General features: G+C 37.1%; 1 protein-coding gene across 1 annotated transcript; it reads left to right on the top strand.

The window, feature by feature from the left end:
- Positions 1-2,366: 2,366 nt before the first annotated feature.
- On the top strand, positions 2,367-13,756 carry LOC110445615. The gene is made up of 16 exons (XM_021490308.1): positions 2,367-2,379; positions 4,328-4,574; positions 4,666-5,023; positions 8,340-8,397; positions 8,705-8,895; positions 9,141-9,425; positions 9,854-10,181; positions 10,322-10,492; positions 10,697-10,884; positions 11,040-11,202; positions 11,350-11,461; positions 11,652-11,814; positions 11,994-12,138; positions 12,558-12,744; positions 13,105-13,295; positions 13,558-13,756. The coding sequence occupies exons 1-16, from the start codon at positions 2,367-2,369 to the stop codon at positions 13,581-13,583; spliced, it is 2,826 nt and encodes a 941-aa protein (XP_021345983.1). The 3' UTR covers positions 13,584-13,756.
- The last annotated feature ends 3,307 nt before the right edge of the window (positions 13,757-17,063 follow it).

Genomic DNA, 17,063 nt, shown 5'->3' with positions numbered 1-17,063 from the left:
ACTGTAGATTATGCCATGTGCACGTGTTTGTATGTGTTAGCTTCTGATGAGGTTATAGCTTATGACTTTTTATGTTGTCGTTGAGATATAATAGAGAGGATCTTATTAGTTGATGCTCATTGAGGTTAACACTATATCACATGTGTATATGTTATGTTCTGTGAGTCTTTTATTATCATTTCAAAAATGTGTCATTAGTATAGGTACATGCATGCAATTACGATTTTACTTCAGATTTAAAACCTTCCATGCACTTTTACCTACTTGTAAAAGTACTTACAAAGTATTACATGTTGTTGTAAATCAGCCTTGTAATTTGTTTGTAAGATTGTATGATGACAGTAAATTAAAAATCTTGTTGTTCATGTTCACATCTTAAATTGTGACGTTTGAAAATAGATATCCATTATAAATCGCAATATTTATAAAATAGGACTCAATACTCCCCAAAAAATAATAAAACAAGTTTTACGAAATAATATCATAAGGTGTTTTGTGAAAATTCATGTAGCACAACCAATAAGTTTTTATATGTGACATTTCAAAAGACTAGTACGGTATTTACTCTGACCTGTGACCTGTAACAAAACACGAGTGAACAACGTGTTATTGGTCTAGTTGATGTTTATTGCTGGTATCTTGAGATGCTCGTGTCGGTCAGTGTAGTACGTTCTCTGGTGTTCTGTCTCGCTTCAACAGAGATATAGACATCTCTATACTGGACAGCAATATACGTGGACCTTGTTATCTGTTCTATGCCGGATGGTTGGATGATTGCTTGATAGGTTTTACGTTCGCTTCACTACCGAGTGGTTCGGTTATCAAGCAGACGAGGAAAAGGTGGGAAAATGAGTAGAAGGGGTAAAGTATGGAGTGAAGGGATAGAAGAGGGAAACAGAGGAGAGAAGGGGCCGTCTGTCCTATATGTATTTACTGTATAAGTCTAGTTTTTGTAAGACGGCTCCCAGGCCTAATGTTGCCTTATCCTAACACTAGTCGTATAGCAGCACCAAGTCTGGACCGGTAGTGAGAGGTAGATGGCCGCCTACATTAACACCAGCTCCTAACTTTTCTAAAAATTTGGCTTGTATATATAATTTTGAGGTTTTTTTAGTTCTAACGGCCGAAAATTTGGTGCCGGATAGTCGATCCTTTGTCGGTCAGTTTATTACGGTCTGTACAGTTTTGGCCGATATGCATTGAACTATTAGGATAATCTTTGTCTCTAATTGATATATATTCCCGTAGGTATGGTATAATTGATATTATTGTGACATCTCCCCGAATTAATTAACTCAGATAGTATATTAGGGTTAATTAAATGTTATCCAATGTATACGAGTAGGGAACCAGGTGTTCAGCTCGACAATTGAGTGGTTAGTGAAATGGACAAACAACTATGTTTAAAAAACCAAGATATATCAAAACCTATCCTGCAACATGATCACGAAATGATTGATTTTTAGGTCACATTCAAATGAACCATACGTAAATCAAATATACAGTAGGCATAGAATGCTAATCCCACAGCCCGTTTGCTGTATTTTATGATGAGGTTAGGGCTTATGATTATTTTGGACATGACAACATAGTTGTTGATGAAACAAAAATAGAGAATATCTTTTTTTAAATTAGACGTTCATTGAGGTTAACGCAATACATGTATTACATGTTCATATTTAATATTCTGTGAACCTTTCATTTCAAAATGTGTCATTATTATAGGTATACGCAAATAAACAAGCCTTTACCCTAGATTTTAAACGCAGTTTTTAAGTGTACAGAACAACAATGAATGAAATAATTATGTAAGTTTATTTTGAAGCAAACAATAGCAGATAGAGAAATCATACATATGTAATTTGTATATTCCTACAGGGTTAACCCTAACCCTAACCCTAACCCTAACCCTAACACTGATTATGTGTTCCCATGCCTTTGTATACTGCAATCTCTTTGCACCACATATTGTGTGCCATGACATATTATGCATTGAATTGAGTTCAATATGCTCAATGATTAATAAACAACTTGAACCTAAACACCTTATGACTTTATACAGTAAAGTAAATCTTTTGGTTTTTTTTTTTTTTATTCTATAAACTAAGTATAGTGATTTGTAATGGTAAACTTATTATTTCTATTTTAAATCTGTACACCTGTAACCGAACATTCTTCACAATATTTCGAACATGAATTATCTGATTTTCAATTTCTGTAAACATTCAATTTAGCTAACAGCTTACAAGATTGATTTGCTATAGATATCACAGAATATACATCATAATCTTTGAATATAAATGATTGATTTTCGAATTTAAATCAAAAGCTTTCGAATATATCATAAATAACAACATCAGTTCATTATGTTTAACAAAGGTAAACATAAATAACCAGATTTAGAGTATAAAACACAGATTTTGCAATGTAAATACCTAGCAAACTTGCAATATGTAAAGGAATTGCAACATTTGACAAGCCGTTAATATGGCATAAATATGCTATGAACGGTCAATCGATATAGGGATTTCGTTGTATAATTTCAATAATCAAAACAATGAATACAGCTCTAAAGGTAGAAATGTTGGAGCTTTTCTAAAACGGCAAGTGTGCTTATTTTGGTGCATCAGAACTTCGGACACAACTTGTAATACATAAAATGTACAAATGAACTTTTAACACACATTTTTAAATCATGAAATCTGCAATAGAACTTTGGACACAGACATTAAGTAAATCCAATTTTTAATAGAACTTATGACACAGACATGTAAACATGAAATATTTTGTTACTGCTGCTGCAAAATAGTCTATTCTGCAATGTTACATTTACTTTTCGATATCACCTACATGGAGAATATGTTTAGTGTGTATATTTGTATTGAATTTTTGTCATAGAACCGCGGTTGCCTTATTTGTATCATTAAGTGTTTTCTAAAGGAAATACTGAAGGTAAAATATCAGATATACAACAATTCTATTTTATGAATAGCTACGTCAAACAGATACAATGCGTGTACTATTAAATGAATAGTTGGATTAAAGTTACCTCGTAGGTCCTGTTGTTACTAGACTTATAATAAGCATGGATTAACACGCTTCAATTGATATATTTACAACTTTCACTACCTACACACGTGGTGTGCACATGTACAGTTCTTGACCACGAGTAGGAAAACACGTGTACCGCTGGACTATTGAGTAATGATAGAGATGGGAAAACAGATTTAAAGCAAACAATAACAATAGCTATCTTGCAACAAGATTTCACTTCGAAATGATCGAATACAACATTTTTTTACATTTTCAGATGATATAGAGGAACAATATACTGCTTCGATAAATTGTATAAGCCCATTACTCCCTCGCACTACTTTCTGATTGTTTATCGTAATTGGGGAAATCTTCTACGTTTTTGTTCATTTGTTTTATGTTTTTTAAGTTCTTAAATTTATAACAAAACACCAATATTGTAGTCATGCATATGTGCATATTCCGAATTCGTACAAAAATAATGCGTAAAACCAAATTGTCTGTGTATGCAAAAATTAACTAATTTGAAAAAACATAAGTGTAGCAGCATTAATAAAAAAAAAAGGGTAGCAAGAACTTGAAACTAGGTGTTACCACGACATATATACTTAAATAGGTGTATCAATATACTCTCCATTGGTCCATTTAAATGCGTACTGTTAAGTGTTGTATCTCAATTTCATGATTTTCCATTATACAGTGTATATTAAATGTACGTGATTTACACCTATATCGACATTTATCCAGGGTGCAATACCTGTTCTTTTCATTTCTGATTATTGGTCACACTCCTTTACTTACTTAATTAATTCTCTTCGTCCCGTATGGGACATAAGGCATCAACAATACGTCTCCATTTGTGTCTGTCGTTGGTAGCGTGTTGTGACTCGCCCCATGAAAGCCCCATCTCCTTCAATTCCTGTGTTATGGTGCGTCTCCATGTTGTTTTTGGACGCCCATGCTTTCTTTTCCCAGGTGGTGTCCATTTCAGTGCATTTTGGGGGGTCGGGACCGATACATTCTGAGGACGTGGCCTAGCTATCTCATTCGGCGCCTCTTGATTTCAATGGTGGCGTCCTGGCTGTTGGTTATTCTGCAGAGCCCTTCATTCGTGATCTTCATTGGCCAGAGGATGCGACAGATTTTCCTGAGGCAACCACTGTGGAAGACACTGATCTTCTCCATGTCGCTATTGGTTACTCTCCAGCACTCTGAGCCATACAGCAAGACTTGCTCCACAAAGCTGGAGTAAAGTCTGAGCTATGTTGTGGTGCTGTTTTGGCTTGATTTCCAGATCGTCTTGAGTCTGGCGAAGGAACCTCCAGCTTTGCTGAGTCTGGCGAAGGAACCTCTGGCTTTGCTGAGGCTGGCTTGTATGTCCCTTTGTGCCGCATTGACCTTGCTAATGACACTTCCAATGTAGCTAAACTCAATAGGCCTGATCGAGAGGGGCATCGTCCAGATCGGCTTGAGTCTGGCGAAGGAACCTCCAGCTTTGCTGAGTCTGGCGAAGGAACCTCTGGCTTTGCTGAGTCTGGCTTGTATGTCCCTTTGTGCTGCATTGACCTTGCTAATGACACTTCCAAGGTAGCTGAACTCAATAGGCCTGATCGAGAGGGGCATCGTTTACAGTGATAGAGATTTCATCCGTACTGTTGGCGCCCAGGACTTTGGTCTTGGATGTACTGATGGTAAGGCCCACCTTACTGGCAAAGTTGCTCAACCTATCGGTTTTCTGCTGAGGGTGAGTTGGCGTGGTGGACAGCACATCAAGGTCACCAGCGATGTCTTCAAGCTAGGAGAATGGGTCCACTGGATGCCTCTGGGCCTGTCGCAGGTGTTCTTCATCACCCAGTCGATGGTGACCAGGAAGAGGATCGGGGAGATGATACATCCCTGCCGCACGCCAGACCTCAACGGAAACCATTCTGACAGCTGTCCATCAACTATGACACTCTCCATTCAAACTTTTAGTAGAAAAGTCGTGTCAGTGTGACCATCTTGGGAAGGATACCGCGAAGTTGGTTAGGATATTCCATATGCGCTCTCGATGCACACTGTCGAACGCCTTCTGGAAGTCAATTAAGTTGATGTACACAGGGGTGTTCCACTCTATACATTGCTCTAGGATGTTCCTCAATGTGAAGATCTGGTCAATGCACCTCTACCTTCTTTGAAGCCAACATGTGTCTGTCTAAGTGTGTTGTATACGGCCTTGTTGATTACGTCAAGAAGAACTCCACAAAAGACTGTTGATGGAACTGAGAGGAGCGTTATGCCACGCCAGTTGTCGCAGTTCTGAAGGTCATCTTTATTGGGCAGCTTAATGATCAGTCATTTGGTCCAATAATCGATGGGCAATTCTCTCTTCCCAGATGTCGTTGAAGAGGTCAGATAGTACTTTACTTGAGGTGTCGACGTCTACCTTCATCATTTCTGCTTGGATGGAGTCGTTACCTGTTGCTTGCCCGTTCAATGTTCCGATTGATTTCTCAGCTATGATTGTTGAATATAAAAATCAAGTTTTGCAATATAAATCCCAAGACTACAGAAATTTAACACGCAATATATATAAATATTGCAAACCTTGAAATCCCGTAAGTAAGACATTATTATGTCCTGTCTAGTCAATCGAAATATAACGGTCGTTGCAATATTTTAATAATAAAAAATGAATGCAACTCTAAAAGTAGAGAATTGTTGACGCTTTCAGAAACCGTAAAGTGTGCATTTTATTTGGAACACTAGACCTTTGGACAAAGATCTTTCAAGCATTTAATGTTTCTTAACAGCTGTAGATTAAACATTAGAAGTTAATTATGCAGCGATACATCTTACAACTCAGTAGCACCAAAGTGGAGAATATGTTCATCTACTTGTATTGAATTCTGGCCCTAGAACTGTGTTTGGTTTAATTGAATAATATATATGTGTTTTCGTAAGAAATTGCCGAAGGTAAAATATCAGATATCTAAAAATAGTCACAGCCTTAGTAGGAGTTTAGATTCTATTTTTAACACTAGCTACGTCACAACGATACAATGCGTGTACTATTAAATGAATGGTAGGATTAAAGTTAATACTGACCAACAGGCTTCAGTTGATATATTTACAACTATCACTACCTACACACGTGGTGTACACTGTTCCTGATCACGGGTAAGACAACATGTGTACCGCTGGACTTTTAAGTAATGATAGAGATGGGAAAACAACTTTTAAGCAATAAAATATCAATAACTATCTTGCAACACGATTTCACTACGAAATGATGGAATACAACTTTTCACATTTTCAGATGATATAGAGGACAGAGCAGACATTAAATACAGTATGTTATCATCCCATTACTCCTTCGCTCTAGTGCATTAGTGGTTTTTTTTTTGTAATTGAGTTCATTTTTTAGTTCGTTAATTTATCACAAAAACTAAAGGTGCATAAGTCATAAAGTCATGCAGATGTGCATATTCTAACAAAAATTGTGCGTAATATCAATCTTTATATGTATACTTAAAATTTGTAAAAAAATAGCTAACATTGAAAAGAAAAGTATTCTGATTTATAATATCATAATTGGAATAACATTAATAAAAAAAGTATAGCAAGAACTAGACAGTAGGTGTTAACAAGTAATACATACTTAACTGAGTGTATCAAATATGTCCTGTAAAGTGTTGAATCTCCATTCGGATTTATCGCCATATCATGATTCTACGTTATGCAGTATACATCATATATACGTGATTTACACTGCTATCGACAGTTAGCATGGGTGCAGTACCTGTCTGTTTCATCTCTCAATGTTTGGTCACACCCCTTTCCCATAATATTGTCATATATTTGTTCTTCCAACACTTGATTGCACCCGAACATCCGTTGTCAAGACTAAATATCACATCTGATCAGTTCTAGGCTGGGCTTTGATTCCTCAGCTATACTTGTTCAAAGCGTCTGTCACAGTTTCTTCGCGACCGTGTCCATCGCACTCACCTAGGCCTGGTAATTCTTGAATAGCTTTTAGCGACTTACCCCACAATACTTTGTCAGTGCAGCAACAATGGTGAATATACTTCCTTTGGTTCATCCTTCAATGATCAATATTCAACGAATGTTCAACAAAAAAGATCGCCTAATGACATCAGTTAGTTCTTGTAAGCTTTGAGGATTGATGTTTCAGTATGCCATGAATGCTTCTGATACATGTCTCACATGTAATGTTTCCTACAAAATAAATCTTCTATAAGAACATTTAACTCTTCCACTCTGGCACTATCATACATACTCAATTAATGCGTTCTTGCTTTACTATGCGATTTCTTTTCTTTTATAAGAAATTCAACAGGCGCTATAAAGATATGCTTGTTAACACTTTTGTGCCATATTTTGTGAGAAAACCCCCCACGAAAAAGGCCATAATGAGATAACCGAGGATGAAGTAGTGAAAATTATTTAATTCCTGGTTAACAATAATTTGTTTTCAATTCCATGACATGGCGTTCCACCATACTGTTTAATACTCATCGGGCCAAACTGTGCCCCTCTCTTGACGGACCTCAGGAAATATTCATTGAATAAAAATAATCAAGAAATTGGGATGGGTAACAAAGACTTCGGCATCTCATATAATATCATCCTCAGATATAACAACAAGTTTTCTCTTAACGTATATGCCCTTCTGAACTTGAAATCGAGGAGTCTTCTACATTGCCATTTCAAAATATGCGTATCTTCATTATTTTGCCGATTTCTTTCCTCGAATGATAACACCTGTAAAATATTACTACAATCTATACAGATAGGAGCATGGGATAAAAAGAGAGATCATTCATGCATATTTCATATATCTTTCTAGCCTTAACTAATTAAAAAGCTATTCGTTCTGTTGTTTTGCAGTAAATGTGTTTTGCGTGTTGTAAATGACAGACGTAATACAATTCGTTGATATGATACAGTATCTACGTCACAGTTATTCAAGGCCGGACTGACCAAGGTTGACCATTGTCCGAACTTTAAAGCGCAAGCCACAGGCATAATGTATCCACGCTCCAGTGGAGAGGTCGTATCTCTTACTGTATACACGTATATTGCTGACGTCCATTCAAAATACGAAAATATCCTGTTGTTGTTTTTACCGGCGGAAAATTACGATTATGAAAGTTTGGAAATCGTTTAAGAATGGTACTTGTTTACCTACGTCAATTGTCCAAGCATTTGTGACTCTCCTCTGTCCAGGAAAAGGGGTAAAAATACAGACAGAAATACAAATCAAATTCAAATCATCGCAGACTTGTGTTTCTTGTACACAGAAAAGCATAGAAGAAAACTTCAACGTGTTGCATATACGCAATCCAAGCATGTTCGCAGGTAAGTCTCTCAAAGTTCGGATTAAGTTTTTCTTTTTTATCGAAGCAAAACAACAATGAATGATTAACCGAATGTACTATTATTCTTGAATTTCTAACATATATTTATGTATTCAAATTTAGTTTTTAAAGTTTGCACAAGCCTTATAGTACGATGTATATATATATATAGGCATATGCTGATCCAGTTCTGAAATAGCTATGATTCCAATATCTTATTTATTTCATGATTACACTTTTAAGCTGGGATGAAATAGCTCAAACTGTTTGACAAGGAAATACATGTGAATTAATCATTTCCTTTTAAGGTGTGATGCTACTTGCTGCATGCGTGACGTCAAGCGTTGCCTATTCTGTGCCGGTGGTTCAGAAGGCGGTATGGGGGAAGGTTCCCAAACAGACAATGCAGGGTGAATGTACCTTTATCATAGGAGAGTTCCAGAGACAAGGCGATTGGCATGTCAACATCACACTGTCCAAGGCCACCCAGTCCATAACTGTAAGTAACCATGCTAGCAAAATATAACGATGCATCATATGTACAAATTTGTCAATATTCAAACTGTACAGATGCACGAGTCGTTCGTTAACATCACGCCTTCAATTCATTTACTGGTTCTCTGTTTATGATACATTTCAACTTGTATTTATATCTGAGTTAATACCCAGAACTATAAACTGTTAACCTGATTCAATGGATGTGTCACCTTATGATTTTCATAATGTGTTGCTACCTATTTGTAGATGTATATCATGAATGTAACGTCGCAGCACAAAAAAGGAAAATGGTATTACGGAGAAAATCGGTATGAACATGGACCTCAGACACTCAGCATGCAGTTCCAAATTATGTTCAAGTCCAGACGCCCACCTCAGGGAATGTGTATTACAAATCTCCCTAGTCCAACGACAGCTCCAACATCTATGGAGACGTCAACAGCACATCAGCCTTCAACAACGACCACGATGTCAACGACACAACCCTCAACAATGACTGAGACGTCAACAACACTATCCTCAACAACGACCGTGAGTTCTACAACACAACAACACTCTACAGCGAGTGCGACGTCAACAACACAACAACACTCAACAACGACAGATAATACCAATGGTACTACTGTTCAGATAAAACGACTGCAGGAAAATTGGGTGTCAAACGGAAAGAACTTTACCAAGCTTAGTTGTCGCTTTCTATTAAGCGATTCAATGAGGAAATTCGGCATAGATATCAATCTGAACGAACCATCGTCGGGCTTATCTGTAAGTATACTTTGTGACATCTTTGTGTTGTTCAGAGTAAAAGACAAATCACTCACTGAAACAGTAATATTAAAACAGCTTATAATGTATTATTGCGAAGCGTTTGAATGATGTTTCATGATATGTAACAATTTAAGTTAAAATAACAAAAGAGCAAATGGCATTATTTTGTTCATTTTTTTCTGCCCCCTCAGATTTGGGTCGGTGCCATTGACTACATAGGTGCCAATGGTCGACTGTACAGAATCAGCAACTATAATGAGGAACACCCGCCCGCCCTATCCTTTGACTTTATCGTAGAGTACTCCTCACTGACCTTTCCGTCTGGTACCTGTTCATTGGACACCGCTGGTCAGACAATGTCTACCCGTCCGGTCACTACGGCCTCATATCCGACATCCACACAGTCAATATCTACGTCATCCTCGTCGACTGTGTCACCTTCTCAGTCGTCTACATTTATAACGACGGAACAAAGTTCCACTACAGAGGGTGGAAACGGACCGACTTCCACAACCCCAGGTAAGTGTTCAAATTGAGCTGTTTGCAGTATATCAAGTATTTGAACAGGTCAGTACGAAATAAAGTGTGCAATTAAATTCCAAAATTATTATTTGTCATCCTAAAATGTGATTGCTTCTACACGCTTAATTTGGTTTCAGAGCTGAATACCAAGTACGATTATGGAAGGGTATTGGAAGACTCCATTTTGTTCTACGAAGCTCAACGATCTGGTTTCCTTCCGGTTGATAACCGCATACATTACAGAAAAGACTCCGCCACATATGACGGAAGTGACGTAGGCTTGGACTTGACGGGAGGATGGTATGATGGTAGGTTTTTGGCAGAAAGATTTCAACACCAATCTGATAACGAATCTATAAAATCATTGACTTAGTGAAACGAAGAGTAAATTTACAAGTAAAAAACTAATATAATAATAACACATTCCTTCTGACCATCATTCTCAGCTGCGATACACATTCTTATCATGTGACTACTTTTATTAATTGAAATATATTTTGTATACTATACAGCTGGTGATCACGTGAAGTTTAACTTCCCCATGGCAGCATCTACCACCATTTTGGCGTGGGGACTGTCTGAGTGGAGAGGAGCTTACATGGCATCTGGTCAGCTCGGAAGCATGCTGGATTCCATCAAGTGGCCCTTGGACTACTTTCTCAAGTGTTGGAGGGCCTCATCACAGGAATACTACGCTCAGGTCAGTTGGTGACTCGGTATGTCCTGTGGACTTTATACAGATTTATCGTCTAACATAGTCTATCAATAATCGATTAATGATACTACACCATATAAGGGATCTTAGGAAATCTGCTCTCTTCAAAACTAACAACGTTGAAATTGTTTGACCCTCAGGTGGGGAACGGTGGTCTAGACCATTCTTTCTGGGGTCGTCCGGAGGAAATGACCATGCAAAGGCCGTCTTACAAGGTAACTACGTCCAATCCCGGAAGTGACGTAGCAGCAGAAACTGCCGCAGCTTTAGCTATTGGAGCTTACGTTTTCAAGCGTGAAGGAAGTAAGTCGTTAGTCTTTTTCTCTATTTTTTGTGTGAATATAAAACATATTAAGATAGTACAAACTGGGCATAAATGTACATTAAACAGATTTCGTTATGTGAAATTGTCAATAGCTATAACATGTATCTAACTCTTCGTCTCTACAGACACTGCTTACGCCAATGAACTGCTGTCGGCAGCCGAAACTCTATATACCTTTGCCAACACGTACAAGGGAAAATACAGTGATGCCATAAAAGATGCAAGAAACTACTACAAGTGGGTAATCAATAATTGTTCAATACTTATAGTAAGTATTATAACATGTGTAGAGCCCTGATAAAGACTTGATTTGATAACTAAATAAAAATATAAATAATTAATGAAGAACAAAATAATATTTTACTGTTTTGATTGATAAGAATGGTAATGTAAGCATACTTTTATTACTTTAGTGTCTGTGTTTCAGCTCACACAGCGGCTATGACGACGAGCTATGCTACTCCGCCGCCATGTTGTACAAGGTCACAGGAAAACTCGAGTACCTCGAACAAGCAGAGACCATCTTTATTCAGTCACAAAACAAAAAACCTTGGTCTTTTTCCTGGGACGATAAGACCGTTGGATGTCAGGTGTGTAACCTTCCAATCACATACATGTATTTTGTACCTGATTTCATTTGAAAATGTCATTCATGTACAGAATGACATTTTGGTAGTTTTAATGATACATTCTATATCAAAGCTCTATTTCATAGGATAACTTCCATTGGGTATGTTGTAGTTCATACTGAAACATTTTGTATCTACAGGTTCTGTTATTTGAGGCTACAGGGAAAGCTGTCTACCGGAACCTTGTGGCGTCGTTCTTACAATCCTACATGGCCGGCGGTGACGTTCATCATACCCCAAAGGGTCTGGCATGGCGGGACCAGTGGGGCGCCCTCAGATATTCAGGTACTTTCCTTGACCGTGCATGGCACTCTTTTTGTTCGACGTTACCATGAAACAGATACTATGTTAAAAACACTTGTATTCCTCCCGGTTGACGGAACCATTAGGCTTCCCTCAGGAGTTGGAAAGATATTTCCTCGAGCACAAATGATAATGCTTACACAAACAATACATAAAAATATATCGTCTTTCGTATCAGAACTATATCACCTGAATAAGATAACAACGCGACCTCGTTGGATTTCTTTTCTCTTGGTACTCCGGTTTCCTCCCACATTAAGACTCGTTGCGTGCCAACATTCGGATCAACATATAACATTTCGTAATTATTGTAAAACAAATAAAGTTGATAATATTATAACAACGCATGTTCACCGCTGATTATATGTATTTTTGACAATATTTTATCCTGTTACTTACAGCCAACTCTGCTTTCATCGCACTAATGGCGGCCAAGACTGGGATAGCTGACAGCCCCGCCCTGGTGACGTCATACAGAGACTACGCCCGTGGTCAGCTCCATTACATGCTCGGGGAGAACGAGATTAACCGTAGCTACGTCATTGGCTTTGGTAATAATTTCCCGACACAACCTCATCACAGGTCAAGGTTAGTCAAACTGTTGAAGGGAAATCGGCCATGTTTTAAACGGACATGAATTGAAAAAATTTCAAATGGATAAACCACTCAACAAAACAACAAACAACAGCATTCGAAACAACCGTAATACGAACTTATTCAATAAAGCTTTTGCAAAAAATAAACGAAAGAAGGGTGAGCGTTTTCTGTTTCATCGACGACACTCGTCGTGATATTGTAATTTAAATCCTATGAATGTCAAATCCTCATAGCGAAAACTGGGATAGTGAAAACAACGTTATTTCAAAGGTGTTACATAGTTTTACTCTACCAACATCATGTCTGAAGACGAATTACTCGATGTCTTACGTAAGTGAGTTATCTTAACAGTTCCTGTGATGACCTACCGGCACCATGTAACGACAGTAACCAGTACCGAGCCGGGCCTAGTCCTCAAATCCTGTACGGAGCTCTTGTGGGCGGTCCTGGCCGGAATGGACAATTTACGGACAGACGCAGTGATTACATTCAGAATGAAGTCGCGTGTGACTATAATGCCGGATTCCAATCTGTCGTGGCAGGTACGGATACCGAATTAAAAGTCACATACAACGTATAAACTGTATAACTAAAAGAAAATGAGAACTTGTCAACTGGTTTGCTAATATAAATTAAGTTGTGTTTACAATTCCGTGAAATTCGAAATGTAATAGGAAGTTTTATGCGTCCAAGTTGTCTATGCATTCACTCATAACTGTCAACAAATGACTGGAAACCATTATTCATAATAAGTGATAAAGGTGTGCTTGATTTGTTATTCTCATGAATTCTTTTATTTTTTAGGTATCCTGGACCTGGCTCTCCCCTGAAATGAGAAGTAGTTCTGCCAATAATTCAGAAATGTGAGCAATGAACATTTGGACAGCGGAACTCTCATTTGTTGTGATATCTGCTATATTATGTAGATGATAACATGCTATTTAATGTTTGTCGACTCGACATGTACAGTTTATATTTTATTGTAATAAAAATATGATAGAAGAATACAGTTTGTGTTTACTGTTTTAGGAATTATTTTAACCGTTTCGTAATAAAATAACAGTGAAATTGACAAAAAAAGGACATCCACGTCTAAGTTCATGAACATGTTCTCATGCTCTGAATGGATTTTGTGGTAATGTCTTATTTCTTACTCCGGTTATAGATTTATAAACAAAAAATCTTATTTTGTCAATCATTTGGAAAATATTTGAAGAGACTAAACGCCGAAACTTCCAATGTTTACGCTTGACCTTTTGGTCGTTTCAAGTGATTTAAGTGAGTAGTAAGAAAAGCGGTTAAAGTACAGAATCCGTGATCGAGTATGAGAACGGTTTCATGAATACGGTCCCTGGACATGATGCTCTCTCATAATTTGTTAACGTCTGCTCACCTGTTGTTTCATGTGCTGATAAGTGCCTTACGATGCATACTCTCGACATGTTGAGTATAACGATGGAAAACCTATTTTATAATCAGATGGTTTCAGAACATACCTGCACAAATAGAATGTCATCAGGTCTGGTTCCATCTGCAATTTATTCCACAATTAGGTTTGATTGATATGTTGGGTTACAGATTTAATTAAGTAAGAAAAAGCATTCTGCAGTTTCAAAATAAACGATTTAATTGGGTCTTTCTGACAAAAAAACCCTCCCTACAAATATGCACATACATATTACCTATAGGTTAGAAACTCCCACTAGGAAAAACCTGATACTGTCCAGCAGCGGTTATATGGTAATACGTAAACGCAGTAAGCAGGGAAAGACAATATCTACTATTGAGAGAAGGAAAGTTAGCAAAAGTGCAAAAATCAAAGTTTTAACTTTGTCATGCAGCTGTTTGGTAGGAGTTTGGCAGTCAAGTGACCATCAGTGTCAAGAATACTAATAATAGTATTTTTTGCTGACATACAATGTAATTGCTAACTTGACAACGGAACTAATTGATTTCGAAACTTATGAACAAGTGAAATACATTTTTTTTAGGAAATTTACAATTAATAATTTTCTAAACTGATCAATCTGATGAGTTTTGGTTTACATGAAATCGAAACAATTGACATGAATGCAGAATCTGAGGATTTCTTTGGTTACAAATGATAGGCTGCTGTTACACCACGATTTGATTAAGAGTCCTACTGATAGTGGTTTTCCCTAGGCATAATCTAAGTTGAGGTACGCTAATGTGTCCCAAGTTGTGAACTATTAGACTGCTCAGGTATACGAAATTTTTGGATCATGAGTTTAGTATAATACTTAACAATTAAATGAAGTTTTGACGCTTGTCGATTTCCTCTCCCAGCGCCTGAAACACATCGAATATTGAAAACAAAAGCCCGTACTGATTGTATGCAGAATCGGGGTAGTCTACATATCATTTTTTACACAATTCAACATTTTCGTCGTATACGACATGCAGAATCAAATTGACAAATTCGGAAATTTGAGGGTGCCTGAAACAACCAAAAGGGATGTGTGTCAAACTATGACTTGATCCTGTTGAGGTTTAAACATAAGTATATCCGTTGAAAACGGTCTCTAACGAGTTTCATCTGAATGTTTCGTTTGCTTTCATAGGGAGCTATGGATTTTAGCTACCAGTTAAATTTATACATGTCCATTATTTATAGTTAGATAAGATTTTGATTTGAACTTTCCAAAAGTGTCGAATGCTTTTCTAGTACGCAAGCCATTTCCTATATGATGGTATGTTTATAATAGAATAAATTGTTGTCAGAATGTTATCAACTTAATCTTATACATGTATATGGAACACACAGACTTTAGATTTTTGTCAAACCAAATAGTTTTTATGAAATTTAAACTGTTTTCCACCACTAGTAATAACCTGTTTTATGGTCATTGGCATATCTGTTAGAATGTGAAGTAATTTGCAAAGTGAAAACACCTAACAGATACATAAAAATGAGCTTTTGAAAAAATACTGCCATATAGCGATATTCCTCCCTGTATTGCGATACTATACGATACGATATGCTTTTTTATTGCGATTGACCGGTTTTCTTCAATCTATTGTGACAGCCTTACTTCACACAGGGGTGATGGATTCTATTATTTTTCCTTGGTAAAAAACGAAATTCCACCCAGTGAAGGTTGAAAGAAGTGTATATTGTGGACGGCATCCTTGAATTTCAAATTTAAGTATCGATATGGATTTTCTCTGTTTATTTTTTGTTTGACTTTATTGGGTTTAATTTCCTATTAATGGCTAAGGTCATGTAAGTCATTTGAAGATTTGTTCTCCTTTTCTTGTGCAATCGATCCCATGAAATAGATACCAACAAACATTTGGATCGATGGTAATGCTTGTCTCACCAAAGAATCGTTGGTGTTGTCACAATCTCCACGTCATTAGCTCCTTACACAGTTTCACAATTACAGCTGTTGACAACGTTACACGACATTAACCAAAACTAGAGTAGTGCCTCCTTGCAATGTTAACACGAGCACAACGATTTTTTTCTTTCCTATAATATAGCTTTACATGGATGATTATTAACTCATTCTCCCCTGAAATTTCATAATGAACTATTACAACCTTTGAATGCGAAGAGTTCAAATGTGTCATACCTTTTTTTCCATATTTCAAATTTCATGATATGTCGGCTTGAGGGGATATCTTACAGTAGTTTGTCCTCATTATAATTGGACTTTTATTTTTTTTATACTGACATCAGAGGAATATGCAAATTCATTTGGTCAGAATTCAATCTGGGCATACCTGAGTACGGGATGGTGGAAGGCAAAATACAAAAAAGGAGGTCACTGTAACCTGTTATTTTTCATTTTATCTAAGCCTCTGAAAAAGTTTGTTTGGGGCATATCTTATGCTAGTTCATCTGGACTAACCGGCTTTGATATGAAAGTGTATTTTGGCGCTGGGAGGTCAGCGGAAGTTTATGTCACTATAACCTATTTACCAAACTAAGTGTACAGCTTAGTAAATAAAGAAATCATTACTGGTGGGGACCTACGAATTGTAATACTCAGCCTAACATACATTTTACCTTTAGCTTACAGTTCATGTTATTTTATATGGGAGCGGGAGGAGGGTCAGTTAGCCTTTGGTATACAGTTCGTGTTATTTTATATGGGAGCGGGAGGACGGTCAGTTAGCCTTTGGTTTACAGTTCTTGTTATTGTATATGGGAGCGGGAGGAGTGTCAGTTAGCCTTTGGTTTACAGTCTAACATACATTTTACCTTTAGCTTACAGTTCATGTTATTTTATATGGGAGCGGGATGAGAGTCAGTTAGCCTTTGGTTTACAGTTCATGTTATTTTA

The sequence above is a fragment of the Mizuhopecten yessoensis genome, unplaced genomic scaffold, assembly GCF_002113885.1.
Source record: "Mizuhopecten yessoensis strain PY_sf001 unplaced genomic scaffold, ASM211388v2 scaffold259, whole genome shotgun sequence".
Classification (NCBI taxonomy): Eukaryota; Metazoa; Mollusca; class Bivalvia; order Pectinida; family Pectinidae; genus Mizuhopecten; species Mizuhopecten yessoensis.
The sequence above is the reverse complement of the archived record's forward strand: the minus strand, read 5'-3'. Positions and strand labels throughout refer to the sequence as shown.